This window comes from Scyliorhinus canicula, chromosome 16 (genome assembly GCF_902713615.1).
Source record: "Scyliorhinus canicula chromosome 16, sScyCan1.1, whole genome shotgun sequence".
NCBI classification, from domain to species: Eukaryota; Metazoa; Chordata; class Chondrichthyes; order Carcharhiniformes; family Scyliorhinidae; genus Scyliorhinus; species Scyliorhinus canicula.
In genome coordinates, this window is record NC_052161.1 from 46,972,025 (window position 1) to 46,989,380 (window position 17,356).

Below are 17,356 nucleotides of genomic sequence, written 5' to 3' on the forward strand. Positions count from 1 at the left end.
ATTGCATTTGCCTTCCTAACTGCCGACTGAACCTGCACGTTAACCTTAAGAGAATCATGAACAAGGACTCCCAAGTCACTTTGTGCTTCTGATTTCCTAAGCATCTTCCATTTAGAAAATAGTCTATGCCTCCATTTCTCCTTTCAAAGTGCATAACCTCACACTTTTCCACATTGTATTCCATCTGCCACGTATTTGCCCACTCTCCTAACCTGTCCAAGTCCTTCTGAAGCCCACCTGCTTCCTCAATACTACCTGCCCGTCTACAGATCTTTGTATCATCTGCAAACTTAGCAACCGTGCTTTCAGTTCCTTCCTGCAGATCATTTATATATATTGTGAAAAGTTGTGGTCCCAGTAATCATGATCTCCTTTCGTCAGCTTTCCTCTTTCAAACAAATGATCTATGCGATGAAGACATTCTCTAGCCTTCAGTAGATACATCAATGCACTTAGTCTCTTCACAACAACTCCAGTCGCCTACTCCTCCTTATCACCTCAGTGATTTTCAGTATGACCTTTCGATCAGCACTGGACTTTTTTAAGTTTCATGCTTTGTGTATTATGATATAGTCTTGAAGTTGATCCAGGACTTCATTCAATGGGGCTGGTTTAGCACGGTGGACAAGCTGGCTTGTAAAGCAGAATAAGGCCAGCAGCGCAGGTTCAATTCCCGTACCGGCCTCCCTGAACAGCGCCGGAATGTGGCGACTAGGGGCTTTTCACAGTAATTTAATTGAAGCCTACTTGTGACAATAAGCGATTTTCATTTAATTTCAACTTTACAATGTGCTCTTTGTCTGTCTTATTGCTATTTGGAATGTCACTTGAGAAGCAGCACAATCACTTGGGGAGGGGGGTAAACGCGGACTTGCCAAGGTGAGGGAACCTCCCTCTGTCACTGGCAGGTCAGGTACAGGTGATTAAAATGAATGTGTTGCCACGATTTCTGCTTCTATTTGAGTACCTGCCGGTCTTTTTACCAAAGGCATTCTTTAACGAAGTGGACAAGTCGGTTGTTTGTTAATTTGGGGAGGGGAAGTTAGCCAGGGTTAGGAATGTGGTCCTGCAGAGAGGGCGGCAGGCAAGGGCGGTGAGGTTGGGCCTCCCGAATTTATTATCTTGCTATTGGGCGGCGAATGTGCAAAAGGTGAGGAGTTGGGTTGCGAGAAGGCGGGGGGGGGGGGGGGGGGGGGGGGGAATCCCGGTGGGTTAGGATGGAGAAGGGTCTGTGTAGGGGGTCGAGGTTGAGGGCACTGGCAATGGGGCCGCTCCCGATGGCCCCGGGCAAGTACTCTGGGAGTCTGGTGGTGGTGGCAACACTGAAGATTTGGAGGCATTTGAGGCAACATTTTAAACTGGGGGCTGGGTCATGGGAGATGCCGGTCAGGGGGAATCACAGGTCTGAGCCGGGTAGGCTGGATGGGAGATTTCGGAGATGGGAGGAGAGGGGGAATCAGAGTATTAAAAGACTCTGAGGGGATGTTTTGCGAGAGTTGGGTGAGAAATATGGAGTGGGCATGGGGAAGGGTTTAGGTACCTGCTGCTCTGAGACTTTGTGAGGAAGGAGGTTCAGAGCTTCCCGACAGCACTGACCCCTTTGCTGTTGGAAGAGGATATTAAATCCTGCCCATTATTTTGCCAGAGTTTTTAGTGTGAGAGATTTGCCAAAGCATATTTGCAATTAGAATTAACTGGCAAGAGTAAGGAACTGTTTACCATTCATATGGACAAATGGTTGTCCGGTGTAAATTGTTATGGGAGCGGCGTTTTCAGAACCCCAAAATGTATCATGGAGTTCAACCAACCTCTCCCTTTAAAGTATTGTTGCTTTTGAAGCACACGGCTTGGTCTCCAGCTGTGGTACTACAATTATGGACACGTGGGTTTTTAAACACAAAACAATATTTATTCCATGAATTCAACTTAACCTTCTTAAATAAACCTTGGATCCCTTAACACCCCTTACTTAAAATAATACAACACTAAATAATCCCTCAAAATGTTCCTTCAAACCTCCAAAAGACTTAACACCTTTAAACAGAAACACATCAGGTTAAAGACATTACTATTATGAGTTTAAATCACCCAAATGATTCAAAGATAGTCTTTCCTGGCAGAGATCACAGCAGATCCAGCTCACTGCAAACACAGACACACCCAAGCTCTTTTTCGTCATGCAGCTCTCAGCAAACCAGCCAGGCACTTTTCAGCTGCTCTCTCTCAAACCGAAACTAAAAGCAGAAGTGAGCTCAACTCAGCTCCCCCCACCCTCTGACATCACTTCAGTAATATGAGCTGCTTAATTTCTTAAAGGTACATTGCTTAAACATCCATTTCTTAAAGGTACTCTCACATGACAAAAGATCCTACTGTTTTTGATCCCGATCATCACTGATCAGGTACTGAGTGGGATGAGAAGACCGTGCTACTTCTCTCTTTTAAAAAATCTTTTTGTTCTCCTCATTTTCAACATGTTCATCAAAAGAAAAGAAAAAACAAACGAAATACAAATACAATAATAATCCCCCAAACCAATACAGTCTTTCATGGCAGAGATCACAGCAGATCCAGCTCACTGCAAACACAGACACACCCAAGCTCTTTTCCTCAAAACTGAAAACAAAAGAAGAAGTGAGCTCTGCTCAGCTCCCCCCACCCTCTGACATCACTTCAGTAATATACATAGAACATAGAACAGTACAGCACAGAACAGGCCCTTCGGCCCTCGATGTTGTGCCGAGCAATGATAACCCTACTCAAACCCACGTATCCACCCTATACCCGTAACCCAACAACCCCCCCCTTAACCTCACTTTTTAAGGACACTACGGGCAATTTAGCATAGCCAATCCACCTAACCCGCACATCTTTGGACTGTGGGAGGAAACCGGAGCACCCGGAGGAAACCCACGCACACACGGGGAGGACGTGCAGACTCCACACAGACAGTGACCCAGCCGGGAATCGAACCTGGGACGCTGGAGCTGTGAAGCATTAATGCTAACCACCATGCTACCATGCTGCCCTATGTGGTATGAGCTGCTCCATTTATTAAAGGTACATTGCTTAAACATTCATTTCTTAAAGGTACTCTCACAACACACTGTACAAGTATGTGGAACTTTGTAACACTATATATGATCGCTGATCCGCTTTCTCAACCCAGGAGCAATTTTACTCAAAGTTTGTTAGAGGATTGTTATCACTAAGGAGGGAGTGATGGACAAGCTAATGGGGCTAAAGGTAGACATCTCCTGGCCCTGATGGAATGCATCCCAGAGTGCTAAAAGAGATGGCTAGGGAAATTGCAGATGCACTAGTGATAATTTACCGAAATTCACTAGACTCTGGGGTGGTCCCGGTGGATTGGAAATTAGCAAACGTGACGCCACTGTTTAAAAAAGGAGGTAGGCAGAAAGCAGGAAATTATAGGCCAGTGAGTTTAACTTCGGTAGTAGGGAAGATGCTGGAATCTATCATCAAGGAAGAAATTGCGAGGCATCTGGATAGAAATTGTCCCATTGGGCAGACGCAGCATGGGTTCGTAAAAGGCAGGTCATGCCTAACTAATTTAGTGGAATTTTTTGAGGACATTACCAGTGCAGTAGATAACGGGGAGCCGATGGATGTGGTATATCTGGATTTCCAGAAAGCCTTTGACAAGGTGCCACACAAAAGGTTGCTGCATAAGATAAAGATGCATGGCATTAAGGGTAAAGTAGTAGCATGGGTAGAGGATTGGTTAATTAATAGAAAGCAAAGAGTTGGGATAAATGGGTGTTTCTCTGGTTGGCAATCAGTAGCTAGTGGTGTCCCTCAGGGATCCGTGTTGGGCCCACAATTGTTCACAATTTACATAGATGATTTGGAGTTGGGGACCAAGGGCAATGTGTCCAAGTTTGCAGATGACACTAAGATGAGTGGTAAAGCGAAAAGTGCAGAGGATACTGGAAGTCTGCAGAGGGATTTGGATAGGTTGTGAATGGGCTCGGGTCTGGCAGATGGAATACAATGTTGACAAATGTGAGGTTATCCATTTTGGTAGGAATAACAGCAAACGGGATTATTATTTAAACGATAAAATATTAAAGCATGCCGCTGTTCAGAGAGACTTGGGTGTGCTAGTGCATGAGTCACAGAAGGTTGGTTTACAAGTGCAACAGGTGATTAAGAAGGCAAATGGAATTTTGTCCTTCATTGCTAGAGGGATGGAGTTTAAGACTAGGGAGGTTATGTTGCAATTGTATAAGGTGTTAGTGCGGCCACACCTGGAGTATTGTGTTCAGTTTTGGTCTCCTTACTTGAGAAAGGACGTACTGGCGCTGGAGGGTGTGCAGAGGAGATTCACTAGGTTAATCCCAGAGCTGAAGGGGTTGGATTATGAGGAGAGGTTGAGTAGACTGGGACTGTACTCGTTGGAATTTAGAAGGATGAGGGGGGATATTATAGAAACATTTAAAATTATGAAGGGAATAGATAGGATAGATGCGGGCAGGTTGTTTCCACTGGCGGGTGACAGCAGAACTAGGGGGCATAGCCTCAAAATAAGGGGAAGTAGATTTAGGACTGAGTTTAGGAGGAACTTCTTCACCCAAAGGGTTGTGAATCTATGGAATTCCTTGCCCAGTGAAGCAGTTGAGGCTCCTTCATTACATGTTTTTAAGGTAAAAATAGATAGCTTTTTGAAGAATAAAGGGATTAAGGGTTATGGTGTTCGGGCCGGAAAGTGGAGCTGAGTCCACAAAAGATCAGCCATGATCTCATTGAATGGTGGAGCAGGCTCGAGGGGCCAGGTGGCCTACTCCTGCTTCTAGTTCTTATGTTCTTATGTAAGGGAATTATATCCTACAGGTTTTTCCATACCACTTTACATTCTGCGAGATAATGCTTCATGGAATCCCTGCGGTGATAATCAGATGCAATTTAACATGCAAAAAGTATAGTCTTGTTTTGGGCGAGTATAGCGAGGTGTTTCTCAGTGCTTGACCCTGCTATCTAACGGGACTCTGTCATTTTTTTGGCCTCGGCTAGGAACGCCTCACCGAGGCCACGCTTACCTCACTTCCTGCACTGACAAGCTCAGCTCATCATTGCAGGAAGGGATCGGGGTGTTATTTTTAAATGCTGCCCCAATCTCTCGACTCCCCTCAAGCACCCCAATGCGGCCTCCGGAACCCCCACTGACCCAACATACCACTTAGGGGGTCCTTGAGTCCCCCCCTTCACCCCACCCCTTAAGGGCAGGGCATCTCCGGGCTTGATACTGGCACGGGCAACCTGGCACTTGGGCACCTTGACACTATCAGCCTGGCTCCCTGGCAGTGCCCTATCCAGAATGGAAGTGCCTCCCAGACTCCCTAGCAGTGCCAAAGTGCTAGGGTGCCAGCAGGAGTGCCAGAGTACCACCCTGCTGAGAGCCTGACTATTCGGGGACCTCTGATAACCTGGGGGACCCACCAATTGGTGCTACGTCCAGTCCACGTGTGTGTGGACCAGTGCTAAACCGCTCCATGATGAAGTTTCCCACTTGCGGGCGTTAGTTTCCGGGCCTTCGGAGAATCCAACGTAGACATATTTAAGTGAGCCATTAAATATGTTAATCGGCCAGCGAGGGTGAGATCCAGATGGCAACATCTTGTGAGATCTCGTTAGATTTCACAAGGCATGGGCGGCACAGTTGTGCAGTGGTTAGCACTGCTACTATGGTGTTGAGGACCTGGGTACGATCCCGGCTCCGGGTCACGGTCTGCGTGGATTTTGCACATTCCCCCGTGCCTGCATGGATTTCACCTTCACAACCCAAAGATGTGCAGGGATTGGCAAGCTAAATTGCCCCTTAATTGGAAAAAAAAAATTGGGTACTCTCAGTTTGTTTTAAAAGATTCTGCGAGGCGTTTCGAGTGTCGCAAATAACAGCCTCGTCACGTCAGCGAGCCGAGCAGGACGAGGCCATTTCGATCGCGCCCATCGTATGCAAAGCCAATTGAGTCTTGGGATCATAGTGGGTCAAAACATTCTACTAATCAGTACTTGGCTCTGATCTTAAATGCTTCCAGCACACTACAGACCACTCCCAAGCGATGGCATCTTTGAAAAGTTAATACAGTGGAGTGGATATGTCAGTTAAATTGGGGATCAACTTAAAATAATGCACAACAATCTCTATGAATGTTCGAAATTCTTCTTTGTTCGCTGGTTTTAAAATCCCCCAATCCTCTCCCGTGTTGGGTAGATAGCTTCACCATCGACATTCACTTGACTTTGTGAAGCAACACCTTTGCAAATTATAAACCAAATCTTCACTGGTAGGCAATGTGTAATTATCATTCTCGACCTTATTCATCACTCGTTGATAATCACAAATCCAAACACGCCCATTTGCTTTATGAACTACCACAGTGGGTGTGGCCCATTCACTGCTCCTCCCCAAAGTTTCTGATCTATCAAACTCTTTACTTAGTGTTTTTTTTTAATAAACAATTTTATTGAGGTAGTTTTTGGCTTTATAAACAGTTACAGACATCATCAGAAAGGAAGCAAAAAAGGCAAAAATGTGCAAACATCCACGTACTTTCAATACTTCCACCGTAACATATTGCACAAGCCCGCTCCCCTCCCACCGGTACTACCCGCCATATTTTCCCTCCTACTCTACTCTAACCCCCCCCCCCTGCTGACGCTCACTCTCCCGCAAAGAAGTCAATAAATGGTTGCCACCTCCGGGTGAACCCCTGCACAGAACCCCTCAAGGCGAACTTGATTTTTTCCATCCCCAGGAAACTCGACATGTCCGCAAGCCACCACTCCGTCTTCGGGGGCTTTGAGTCCCTCCACGCCAATAATATTCGTCGCCGGGCTATCAGGGAAGCAAAGGCCAGCACATCGGCCTCTTTCTCCCCCTGGACGCCCGGGTCTTCCGAAACCCCAAAAATTGCCACCCCTGGGCTCATCACCACCCTTGTTTTTAGCACCTGGGACATGACCCCCGCAAATCCCTCCCAGTACCCCCTCAGCTCAGGGCATGCCCAAAACATGTGAACATGGTTCGCTGGTCCTCCCGCGCACCTAGCGCATTTGTCCTCTATCCCGAAAAATTTGCTCATCCGAGCCACCGTCATATGGGCCCGGTGAACGACCTTAAATTGGATCAGCCCGAGCCTAGCACATGTCGCGGTCGAGTTTACCCTACTCAGGGCCTCTGCCCACAGCCCATCCTCCATTTCCCCGCCTAGCTCCTCCTCCCATTTAAGTTTCAGTTCCTCTGTCTGGGACCCTTCCTCCCTCATGAGCACCTTATAAATATCCGAGACTCTACCCTCCCCTTCATCCCTCCCAGAGACTATTCTGTCTAGGATCCCCATTGGCGGGAGGCGCGGGAAAGATGGGACCTGTCTACGAACAAAGTCCCGCAACTGTAGGTATCTAAAATAATTTCCCCTTACCACCCCAACTTTCTCCTCCAAGCTCTTCAAACTCGCGAAGCTCCCTTCCAGGAACATATCACCCACCCTTCCCGCCCCTGCTCGCCGCCATACTCGGAACCCCCCATCCATACTGCCGGGGGCAAACCGATGGTTGTCGCAGATTGGCGCCCAGACAGACGCCCCCATCTCCCCCACATGCCTCCTCCACTGGCCCCATATCCGCAGGGTCGCCACCACTACCGGGCTGGTGGTGTACTTGGCCGGCGGCAGCGGTAGAGGAGCCGTGACCAGGGCTTCCAAACTGGAGCCCCTGCACGAAGCCGCCTCCACCCGCTCCCAAATAGACCCCGTACCCACCATCCACTTCCTTATCATAGCGATGTTGGCCGCCCAGTAATAATTGACCAGACTCGGCAAAGCCAGCCCTCCCTCGCTGCGGTTCCTCTCCAACATCGCCTTCTTTACCCGCGGAGACTTTCCCGCCCAGACAAAGCTCATGATCAGCCCGTTAACTCTTTTGAAGAAGGACTGTGGGATAAAGATCGGGAGGCACTGAAAAATAAACAAAAATCGAGGGAGGATTGTCATCTTTACAGTCTGCACCCTCCCTGCCAGCGACAGCGGGAGTGCATCCCATCTCCGAAACTCTCCCTTCATTTGCTCCACCACCCTGGCCAAATTTAACTTATGCAGCCTGCCCCAGTCTCGTGCCACCTGGATTCCCAAATACCGGAAATTTTCCTCAACCAGCCTAAACGGTAGCCCTCTCAATCTGTTCTCCTGGCCCCTTGCCTGGACCACAAACATTTCACTCTTGACCGTATTTAATTTGTATCCTGAAAACTGGCCGAACTCCCTCAGCATTCCCAGTATAGTTCCCATCCCGGCCACTGGGTCCGACACGTACAGGAGCAGGTCGTCTGTACTTAGTGTTTTTAACTGTACATAAGACACTGGCCTAGCAAAAATGTTGGTCGTACGTTGTCCTTTATTCGACCTTGTGAAGCCTATTTTTATAGTTTGGTCCTCCCTGCTCAAAGACCACTTTGTGCTCTCTGCGCATTGCCACATGTCAGAAATATTCTTACTGATCCCTACTGTAAATAACTCGACCCAGTGTTATCGTATTTTCTTAAAGCCAATTCCTTCCCTAGGGAAACTCTGTTTCATCCTTCCACTACCAATGGCAAGTAATACATATTGTAACCTTAACACTAACGGGACCAACACTGGAATGCTGTTATTAGAATATCTACTCAGTTTCACACCAGTTTTTGAGTAAGGAAACGCGACTTGGGGAGGTGCACTCCTTCCAAGATAAAATTTACTGCTGTAGCTCTAGCAATGATGAAAGCAAGTTGTGAATCTCCGACTTTCATTTCTATTGTGCGTGTTGGATCTTCAGCCTTATTATTCTCATCTTCCATGTTCTGGTTTTCTTTCTTCATGACTTCCACATCAGCACCTCTATGTGCTCCTCTAATCCTGGCCTCTTGAAGATTTGAATTGCTCAACCTGTTGGCCGTACTGGCATAGGAGTGTCCCTTTAAGAAATATTTTTGTCTTATCACATGGCTTCAGTGATGTCATTGTGTGGGTGGGGCTGGGCTGTGGCTCTGGGAGTTGGTTTTACTTTCGCCTTGAGTTTGAACTTTTTTTTCTGCACAGATTGAAAGATGTTTTTTTTCTATCTGCATTTTAAAAGCTGCTTCCAGACTGCTGGATAACCTGAAAAGAAATAACTCTTTTCTGGAAGGAATTCAAACCTGCTGTTTTGGAAAGGAAACAAGAGCATCCATTGGCTGGTCCTGAGTGCTGTGTGCTGTGTGCACATCTTTTGAAAAGGGGTTTCTGGTTTATGGGATCTTGTTATTAAATTGGAACAGCTTAAGGGGGAATTTATTGAGGGTGATACATAAATTACTGTAGCTGTTTGGTGTATTTATATTGGTAGTTGATAAAATTGCTTACTGTGTGTGTTTATAAAAATGTTAACTAAATTCACAGAATAAAGCTTGTTTTGATTAAAAGTGCTGACGGCCTCTGTTGAATAACATCTGAAAGGCAGGCCCTTGTGCTCATCATAATCAAAATCAATAAACAGTTGTAGGCCAGGTGAACTCCATGACATACTTTGTAGTTTTCTAAACCCTGGCCCATAACAGTACCTACAGCTGCCTCGGCCCTCAGCTCAGCAAATCCCTCCCGAGACCTCTCTACCCCTCTTTCATCCTTTAACACATTCCTCAAAAGCTACCACTTTGGCCAAGACTTTGTTAATTTGCGCTGATATCTGTGTACGGTCAAACTTTGCTTTGTAACACTCCTGTGATAGACCTTGGGACTTTCTATTATGTTTAAAGTGCAATGAAAATTCAACTTGGGCTGCACGGTAGCATAGTGGTTAGCACAATTGCTTCACAGCTCCAGGGTCCCAGGTTCGATTCCCAGCTTGGGTCACTGTCTGTGCGGAGTCTGCACGTTCTCCCCGTGTGTGCGTGGATTTCCTCCGGGTGCTCCGGTTTCCTCCCACAGCCCAAAGATGTGCAGATTAGGTGGATTAGCCATGCTAAATTGCCCTTAGTGTCCAAAATTGCCCTTAGTATTGGGTGGAGTTACTGGATTATGGGGACAGGGTGGAGGTGTGGGCTTGGGTAGGCTCTTTCCAAGATCAACAGACTTGATGCAGACTTGATGGGCCGAATGGTCTCCTTCTGCACTGTAAATTCTATGAAAACGTATTGTTGTTCTGGTGTACCTAATTTCTTTTCACGTGGCAATTTGTGAAGAGATGATGGACACATAAATAGACCTTTATTTTTTTTAAAAATATTTTTTCACATTTTCTCCCAAATTTACACCCAACAATAAACAATAATCAGTAACAAATATAATGTCAATCCCCATATCAATAACAACGATCCCATCCTCCCACCAAACCACCAAACATTAGCCCGCATGTTAACATAAACAAATGACAAAGAGGATTCAGGAATCACCCATTGTCACCATTAACACAGACAGTCCCCCTCCCCCCAACCCTCCCAGCTCCCAATCCCCCAAATGTTCGATGTGACCCAATTCTCAAAAGTGTATAATGAATAACGCCCATGAATTGTCGAACCCCTCCATCCTTCCCCTCAGTTCAAATTTGACGTTTTCAAGTGTCCAGAATTCCAGCAGGTCCCCCCGCCAAGCCAGGGTACAGGGTGGAGAGGTTGATCTCCAACTTAACAGGATCCACCTTCGGGCGATCAACCAGGTGAAGGCTACAGCATCTGCTTCCGCGCCGTTTCCATCCCCGGCTGGTCCGTCATCCCGAATATGGCTTCCCGAGGGCCCGGGTCCATTTCACGTGCACCACTTTAGAGATTACCCGAAGAATCTCCTTCCAGTAATCCTACAGCTTTGGACAGGACCAAAACATATGAACGTGGTTTGTGGCTCCCCCCCTTTCAACGTTCACATACATCTTCTACCCCCTCAAAGAGCCGGCTCAACCTTGCCCTTGTAAGGTGTGCTCTACACACCACCTTCAGCTGTATCAGCTGCAACTTCGCACACGTGGTGGAGGCGTTCACCCTCCAGAGCACCTCGCACCAGAACCCCTCCTCCATAGCCTCTCCCAACTCTTCCTCCCACTTTGCCTTGGTCCCTTCTAGTGGCGCCTTCTCCTCCTCCAAAATAGCCCCGTAAACCGCCGATACTACCCGCTTCTCCAGTCCCCCTGTCGTCAGCACCTCCTCCAGCAATGTGGAAGCCGGCTATAAACAGACCTTTATTGATGTTAAACTAAAACCGGGGCCTTTGAATAATACAGCAGTGCTGCAGGGTGTGACATCTCTCAATTTTCATTCTCTTTCTGTAGAAAATGCCACAACTCAGCTTCGTATCAGCCAATGGCAAATTAAAATCAGACATTCAACAGAATTAATTGATCCAGTGACTGACATGGATGTTTCTTCCACAATCTGGGGTGTTCAAAGTTTTACAGTATATAATGAACTATATAGGACAACCCTGCTTTAATGGAGAGGCAGTGGCATCATGGTATTGTCAGTGGACTAGTTATCCAGAGACCCAGGGCAACCCTATGATGGACCCAGGTTCAAATCCCACCACGGCAGATGGTTGAATTCCACACAAATCTGGAACTAAAGTCTGATGATGACCATATCATTGTCATAAAAATCCATCTGGTTCACTAATGTCTTTCAGGGGGTAGTTTAACAAGCCGCTCAGTTGAAATGCTGGCCTAGCTCGTGGCACCCCCCTTCTTAAAACACCTTCCTATTGCTTCAAACACAAAAGCGTACGATTCACATGGATGCATACATTTTAACCAATAATGACAGAGGTGAGAGATATATGCGAATTCAGAAGGTGTTCATTATTTTTTTGATTTTTAGGGAATGGCAAAAGAGGAGACTGAACTTCGCTTTCGTCAGTTGACCATGGAGTACCAGGCTTTGCAGAGGGCATATGCTTTACTACAAGAGCAAGTTGGTGGAACCTTGGATGCTGAACGAGAAGTTAAGGTACTGCTGGAAATACTCTGACTTCATATTGAACATGGAGAGAAACATGACGTTTTGTTTCATTATAGTGGGGTTATTTTCCTCTGTGTGTGAATCATTCTTCTTCCGTTTCTGCCCGAAGGCAAGTCCAACCCACAGCATCCTGACGTCCACCAGGGTAGGGCAAGGAGGCAGATCCTGAACAGGGATCGAACTCCATGCTGTTATCAGTAATCTAATGCAGAAGGGCCATCCAGCCAACTGTGCCAACCAGCATTTGGTATGTTAATTATAACGAGAAAATAAATGTGTGTAAACTGGTAAGGAAGGAGGTTTCAGTGCCTTTCTCTGGGCCAGAAGCTCTGGGTTCTAGTCCCACTCCAGGACACATAGTGTGTCCAAACCCAGGTTCAGTATTAAAATCTGTAAATCCTTCCAACACATGCTAATGGCAAGAGGTGAGAGCAGGAGAGATTCCTGGTCAGTCATATTATGGAAATAAATTGGAGGCTTTACCATTACGATCAGTAGCTACAACTTGCATCTAAAAGTGTATGTTGCTACAGCAACGTGGATTCCTTGAGGGGTTGATTGGCTCAGTTGGCTGGATGACTGGTGTGCACCAGATTGGGAACAACAGCACAGGGTTTCATACCTGTTTTTACAGGGGTGGATTCAGGACCTGCCTCCTTGCCCCAGCTGTGGTGGAGACAATGGCACTGTGGATCTGACCTGCCGTGAGACAGAGAGTTGAAGAAGAAATAGATAAGCAAGTCTTTAAGAATGCAGAACTTGTTATTGTCAGACTACGGTATAGTGGCAAATGACTGAATGGAAGAATAACTTCTATGGGGGTATAGACCATGAAATGTGATACCTTAGTGCTTATTTTTTTGATACCATGAGCACTATATTGGTTCCAAAATGATTTCCACAGCATACAGACACTTCTGGTGCAAGCTGTGTCAGACCAGATTTAAGTGACGGCTTTAGGGATCGCAGAAGACTGTCTGCCAGATCTTTGCAAATCAAGACATAAATCAGTGTGTAACACTGATTTGACACCGACTCTCCCATTTTGAATCTCAAGGCTTCAGCTAACACATCTCCTAAAGACACTTGGCTCAACATGCGTTCTGAAGCAGGAATCAACATTTGCCCACTTCCCCCTTTATTCCCACCCCATGGATGGGGTGGGGGGGAGGGGGGGGGGTGATGGCGTTGCATGGGGAGTGTGAAAGTGTGAATGGGGAGTATGTGGGTTGGGAGTGAGTATGATGGAGTGGTTGTGTGGTGAGTCTGGATGGTGAGTGTGTGGGTGGGGAGTGAGAGTGGTAAATGTGGATGGGGATTGTGCATGGGTATGGATAGGTTGTGTGTGGATGGTGAAGGGATGAATGAGGAGTGGAGGAGATCCTGTGGTTGTCCAGTACTCAAATTTCTCATTCAGCTGTGGTGAAATCACAGATTTTATTTATATGACCTTTGCAAACATGGCTTTTTGCAATCAAACATATACAGATTTGACATTTACAGGTTAAGTAAGTAGTATATTACCATCATTTAATAAAACACACGGATCCCAAATCAGAAGTTTTCAAATATCTCATTCATTTCATCTTGCGTTTCCCCATCCTCTATAATTGTCGTATGAGTTATGGGGGCAGCAACACTGAGCTAAATTTACACGAGCCACTCGCCTCACCAATCGTTCCTCTGCTACTTCAAACATGCTTTAGTTTAAAACATCAAAGTAAAAAGGAATGGCTGGTTGGAGAAGTGGAGGTATCTAGAGGACAATACCATTGGGTGTGTATGTACAATAGACATTAAGGCATATTGGTGGAACAAATTACTTTCCAGGTGGACATGTTTGTGCCTGAGAAGAGAGTGTTTGATACTGACATTCTGGGAACAGTGAATGGAGCAAAAAATATCCCCTTTTTTATCCCCCTTTTAGACTCGCGAGCAACTGCAAGCAGAGAACCACAGATATCAAACTAAAATTGAAGATTTGGAGAAGGCACTTGCACAACAAGGGCAGGTAATAATTAACTGCACGATATTAACCAGGCTTTTAAGCCTTGCTTGGTGATAATGAATTATTTATGTTCCTATATTCCTATCTTGCCTGAGTGCAATGAGGCTATCAGTTGAGAAAGACTTCCCTGCGATGCACAATATCCTGTCACATCGATGGTATGATCAGGCCAACATTTTGAGTTCTTGATGTTGTGTGCCATAAACTATCCTTTGGATCTACTATTTTTAACAATCAGAATGTAACTTTGTTTTATCACCCATTAGGGATAAGCGTTTAAAATGTATTTTTAGTCAAGACATTATAAAATAGATATGTTTGTTAGATAGAAATATGTAAAAGATTATTATAATTGACGATGAAGAAAAGAAAAAAATGAAAATAAGGCATTATATTGAAATTAAATGAAAATCATTTATTGTCACGAGTAGGCTTCAATGAAGTTACTGTGAAAGGCCCCTAGTCGTCACATTCCGGCGCCTGTCTGGGGTGGCTGGTACAGGAATTGAACCGTGCTGCTGGCCTGCTTGGTCTGCTTTCAAAGCCAGCGATTTAGCCCAGTGAGCTATATGTGCACAAAGTACATTTCAGTAGCTTAATTACTGTATCATAGATGTTTACTGAATGGAAACAGGCCCTTCGGATCAACTTGTCCATGCCACCAGTTTCTATAACTAAGCTACTTCCACTTGCCACATTTGGTTTATATCCCACTACACACACCCTGCCCATGTAACTATATAACTGGGTTGGAAACCTTTTCTAAAATGGTATTTTCAGTGTGAGTTGCAATCCCACTTTACAACAGCACAATGATTTAATGCCTTGTGAATCAGGTAGTATCCTTCTGAAATACACAAAAAAATCAAGATTAGATGTTGCAAAGAGAGCAAAAAGTGTAAACTAAAGACTTCAGATCTAAATGCGTATAGCATTCGTAACAAAGTAATTGAATTAATAGCACATATTGAAGTAAATAAATATGATCTGATGGCCATTGTGGAGACATAGCTACAGGATGACAAGGATTGGGTCCTGAATATTGAGGGTTATATGACATTCAGGAAGAATAGGAATTGTGGTAAAGATGGAAAGGTAGCGGTGTTAATCAAGGATGGCATTGGTGCAATAGTTAGAGATGATCTTGGTTCAGGTAGGGGAAAGGTGTCATGAGCGGGAGTGTTCTACAGGCGCCCTAACAGTAACCAAAATGTATACAAGAAGAAAAATTGAGAGCTTGTGATAAAAGGGCGGTAATAATCATATGTGACTTTAAAGTACATATAAACTGGAAAAACCAGATTGGCAGTAATAGCCCAGATGAGGAAATCATAGAATGCTTTTGAAATAGTTTCTTAGAACACCACATTCTGGAACCAACCAGATAGCAGGTTATGGTGGACTTAGTACTGTGTGATGTGACAGGATTAATTAACTAGTGACTTCAGAGTAAAGTAATCTCTAGGTAGCAGCGACCACAATATGATTATATCCATCTTGAAAGGAAAAAGAGTGGGTCTGAGACCAGTATTTTAAACTTAAATAAAGGCAATTATGTGGGCATAAAAGCTGAGCTAAACCGAAGTGAACTGGGCTACTAGACTAGGGAATAGATCAATAGAGAAGCAGTGGCAGACATTTAAAGGGATATTTCAGAATACTGAGAATAAGTACATTCATGGTATAAAGAAAAATTCCAAAGGCAATGTGACATTATCATAAATGTAAAGAACAGTAAGGGTTAATGTAATGTCTAAATCAACCGCTAGAGGGAGCTACATGTACAACTATATAATCATTGATGCTAAGCCTTGTGGGTGAGAGTAATTAATAATCTTTATTGTCACAAGTAGGCATATTGCAATGAGCTACTGTGAAAAGCCACTAGTCGCCACATTCCAGTGCCTGTTCGAGTACATAGAGGGAGAATTCAGAATATCTAAATTACCTAACAGCACGTCTTTTGGGACTTGTGGGAGGAAGCTGGAGCACCCAGAGGAAACCCAAGCAGACATGACGAGAACGTGCAGACTCCGCACAGACAGTGACCCAAGAATCGAATCTCGGATCCTGGCTCTGTGAAGCAACAGTGCTAACCACTATGCTGAAAGCTAGAGTACAGACTGAAGGAAAGATAGTGCGAGTGAGAGCAGATCATAGTTGATGTAATAGTGTAGAGATTGGCAGTAGATGAGTGTAGATTATATGTTTATCAACTGTGTATTATGTAGGAGTAAGTTTTGGATCCAATGAAGTAGTGATAATAAATTTATAGCTTTGTTCAATTTATAAACTATTTGTGGTCTTTGTGAACACTACGCCAATCACCCTGAAATTAGCAACAAAAAGAACACCAGAGGGAGTAGCCACCATCCCTGGCTATCTAAATAAGTTTAAAAAAGCATCAAACTTAAGGAAAAAGCATATAACTGCGCAAAGGTGAGAGACAGGTCAAATGATCGGTTCGAATATAAGGAACGGTAAGAAGTCTTACAACACTAGGTTAAAGTCCAACATGTTTGTTTCAAACAAGTGTTTTAAACAAACCTGTTGTACTTTAACCTGGTGTTGTAAGACTTCTTACTGTGCTCACCCCAGTCCAACGCCGGCATCTCCACATCAATATAAGAAACAGCAGAGGATGGCTAAACAGTTAATCAGGGGACACAAGTTAGAGTAGGAGAGGAAGCTAGCTAGAAATGTAAAATCAGACAGCAAAAGTTTCTACAGGGAGTTAAACAGGAATTTGGTAAGTAAAGTGAGTGTTGGTTCTTTAAGGGGAGAAAATGAGGAGTTAATAATAACAGGAGATGGCAGATAAAGACTGGAATTCTCCAGTGGTTGTGATTCTCTTTTCTAGCCGGCAACGTACCCCCACACATGGGTTTCCAGATGGTGTAGGGTGGCTCCAATGGTAAATCCCACTGACAAGTAACAGGAGCATAGAATCTCGCCATCAGCGAATGGTGCACCATTGAGAAACAAGTGGCTGGGGAACTGGAGAATCCAGCCGGAAATTAAAAAATATTTTGCTTCTGTCTTCACTATAGAGGATAAAAAACATTCCAACAATAGTAAATCAGGAGGTGGAGGGGAGAGAGGAACGCAGTGATATTACAATCCCTAAATCCAAACACCAAAACCTAGGACTTGGCTCCTCCATCTGCAACTGGATCCTAGACATCCTGACCCATAGACCACAATCAGTAAGGATAAAGAACAACTCCTCCTCCATGATAGTACTCACTACCAGGGCTCCGCAAGGCGTCGTACGTAGCCTCCTACTATACTCCCTATACACACATGACTGTGTGGCAAGATTTGGCTCCAACTCCATCTACAGGTTTGCTGATTACACGATCGCAGTGGGT

General features: G+C 45.1%; 1 protein-coding gene across 17 annotated transcripts in view; it reads left to right on the forward strand.

The window, feature by feature from the left end:
* jakmip3 (Janus kinase and microtubule interacting protein 3) overlaps positions 1-17,356 on the forward strand; it is a 416,080-nt gene that overhangs the window by 263,190 nt on the left and 135,534 nt on the right. For all 17 annotated transcript variants that reach the window (XM_038773519.1, XM_038773515.1, XM_038773516.1 and 14 more), the window contains 2 exons: positions 11,837-11,965; positions 13,905-13,988. In XM_038773519.1, the coding sequence (XP_038629447.1) occupies positions 11,837-11,965; positions 13,905-13,988 (213 nt within the window). The remainder of the gene's footprint in view (positions 1-11,836; positions 11,966-13,904; positions 13,989-17,356) is intronic.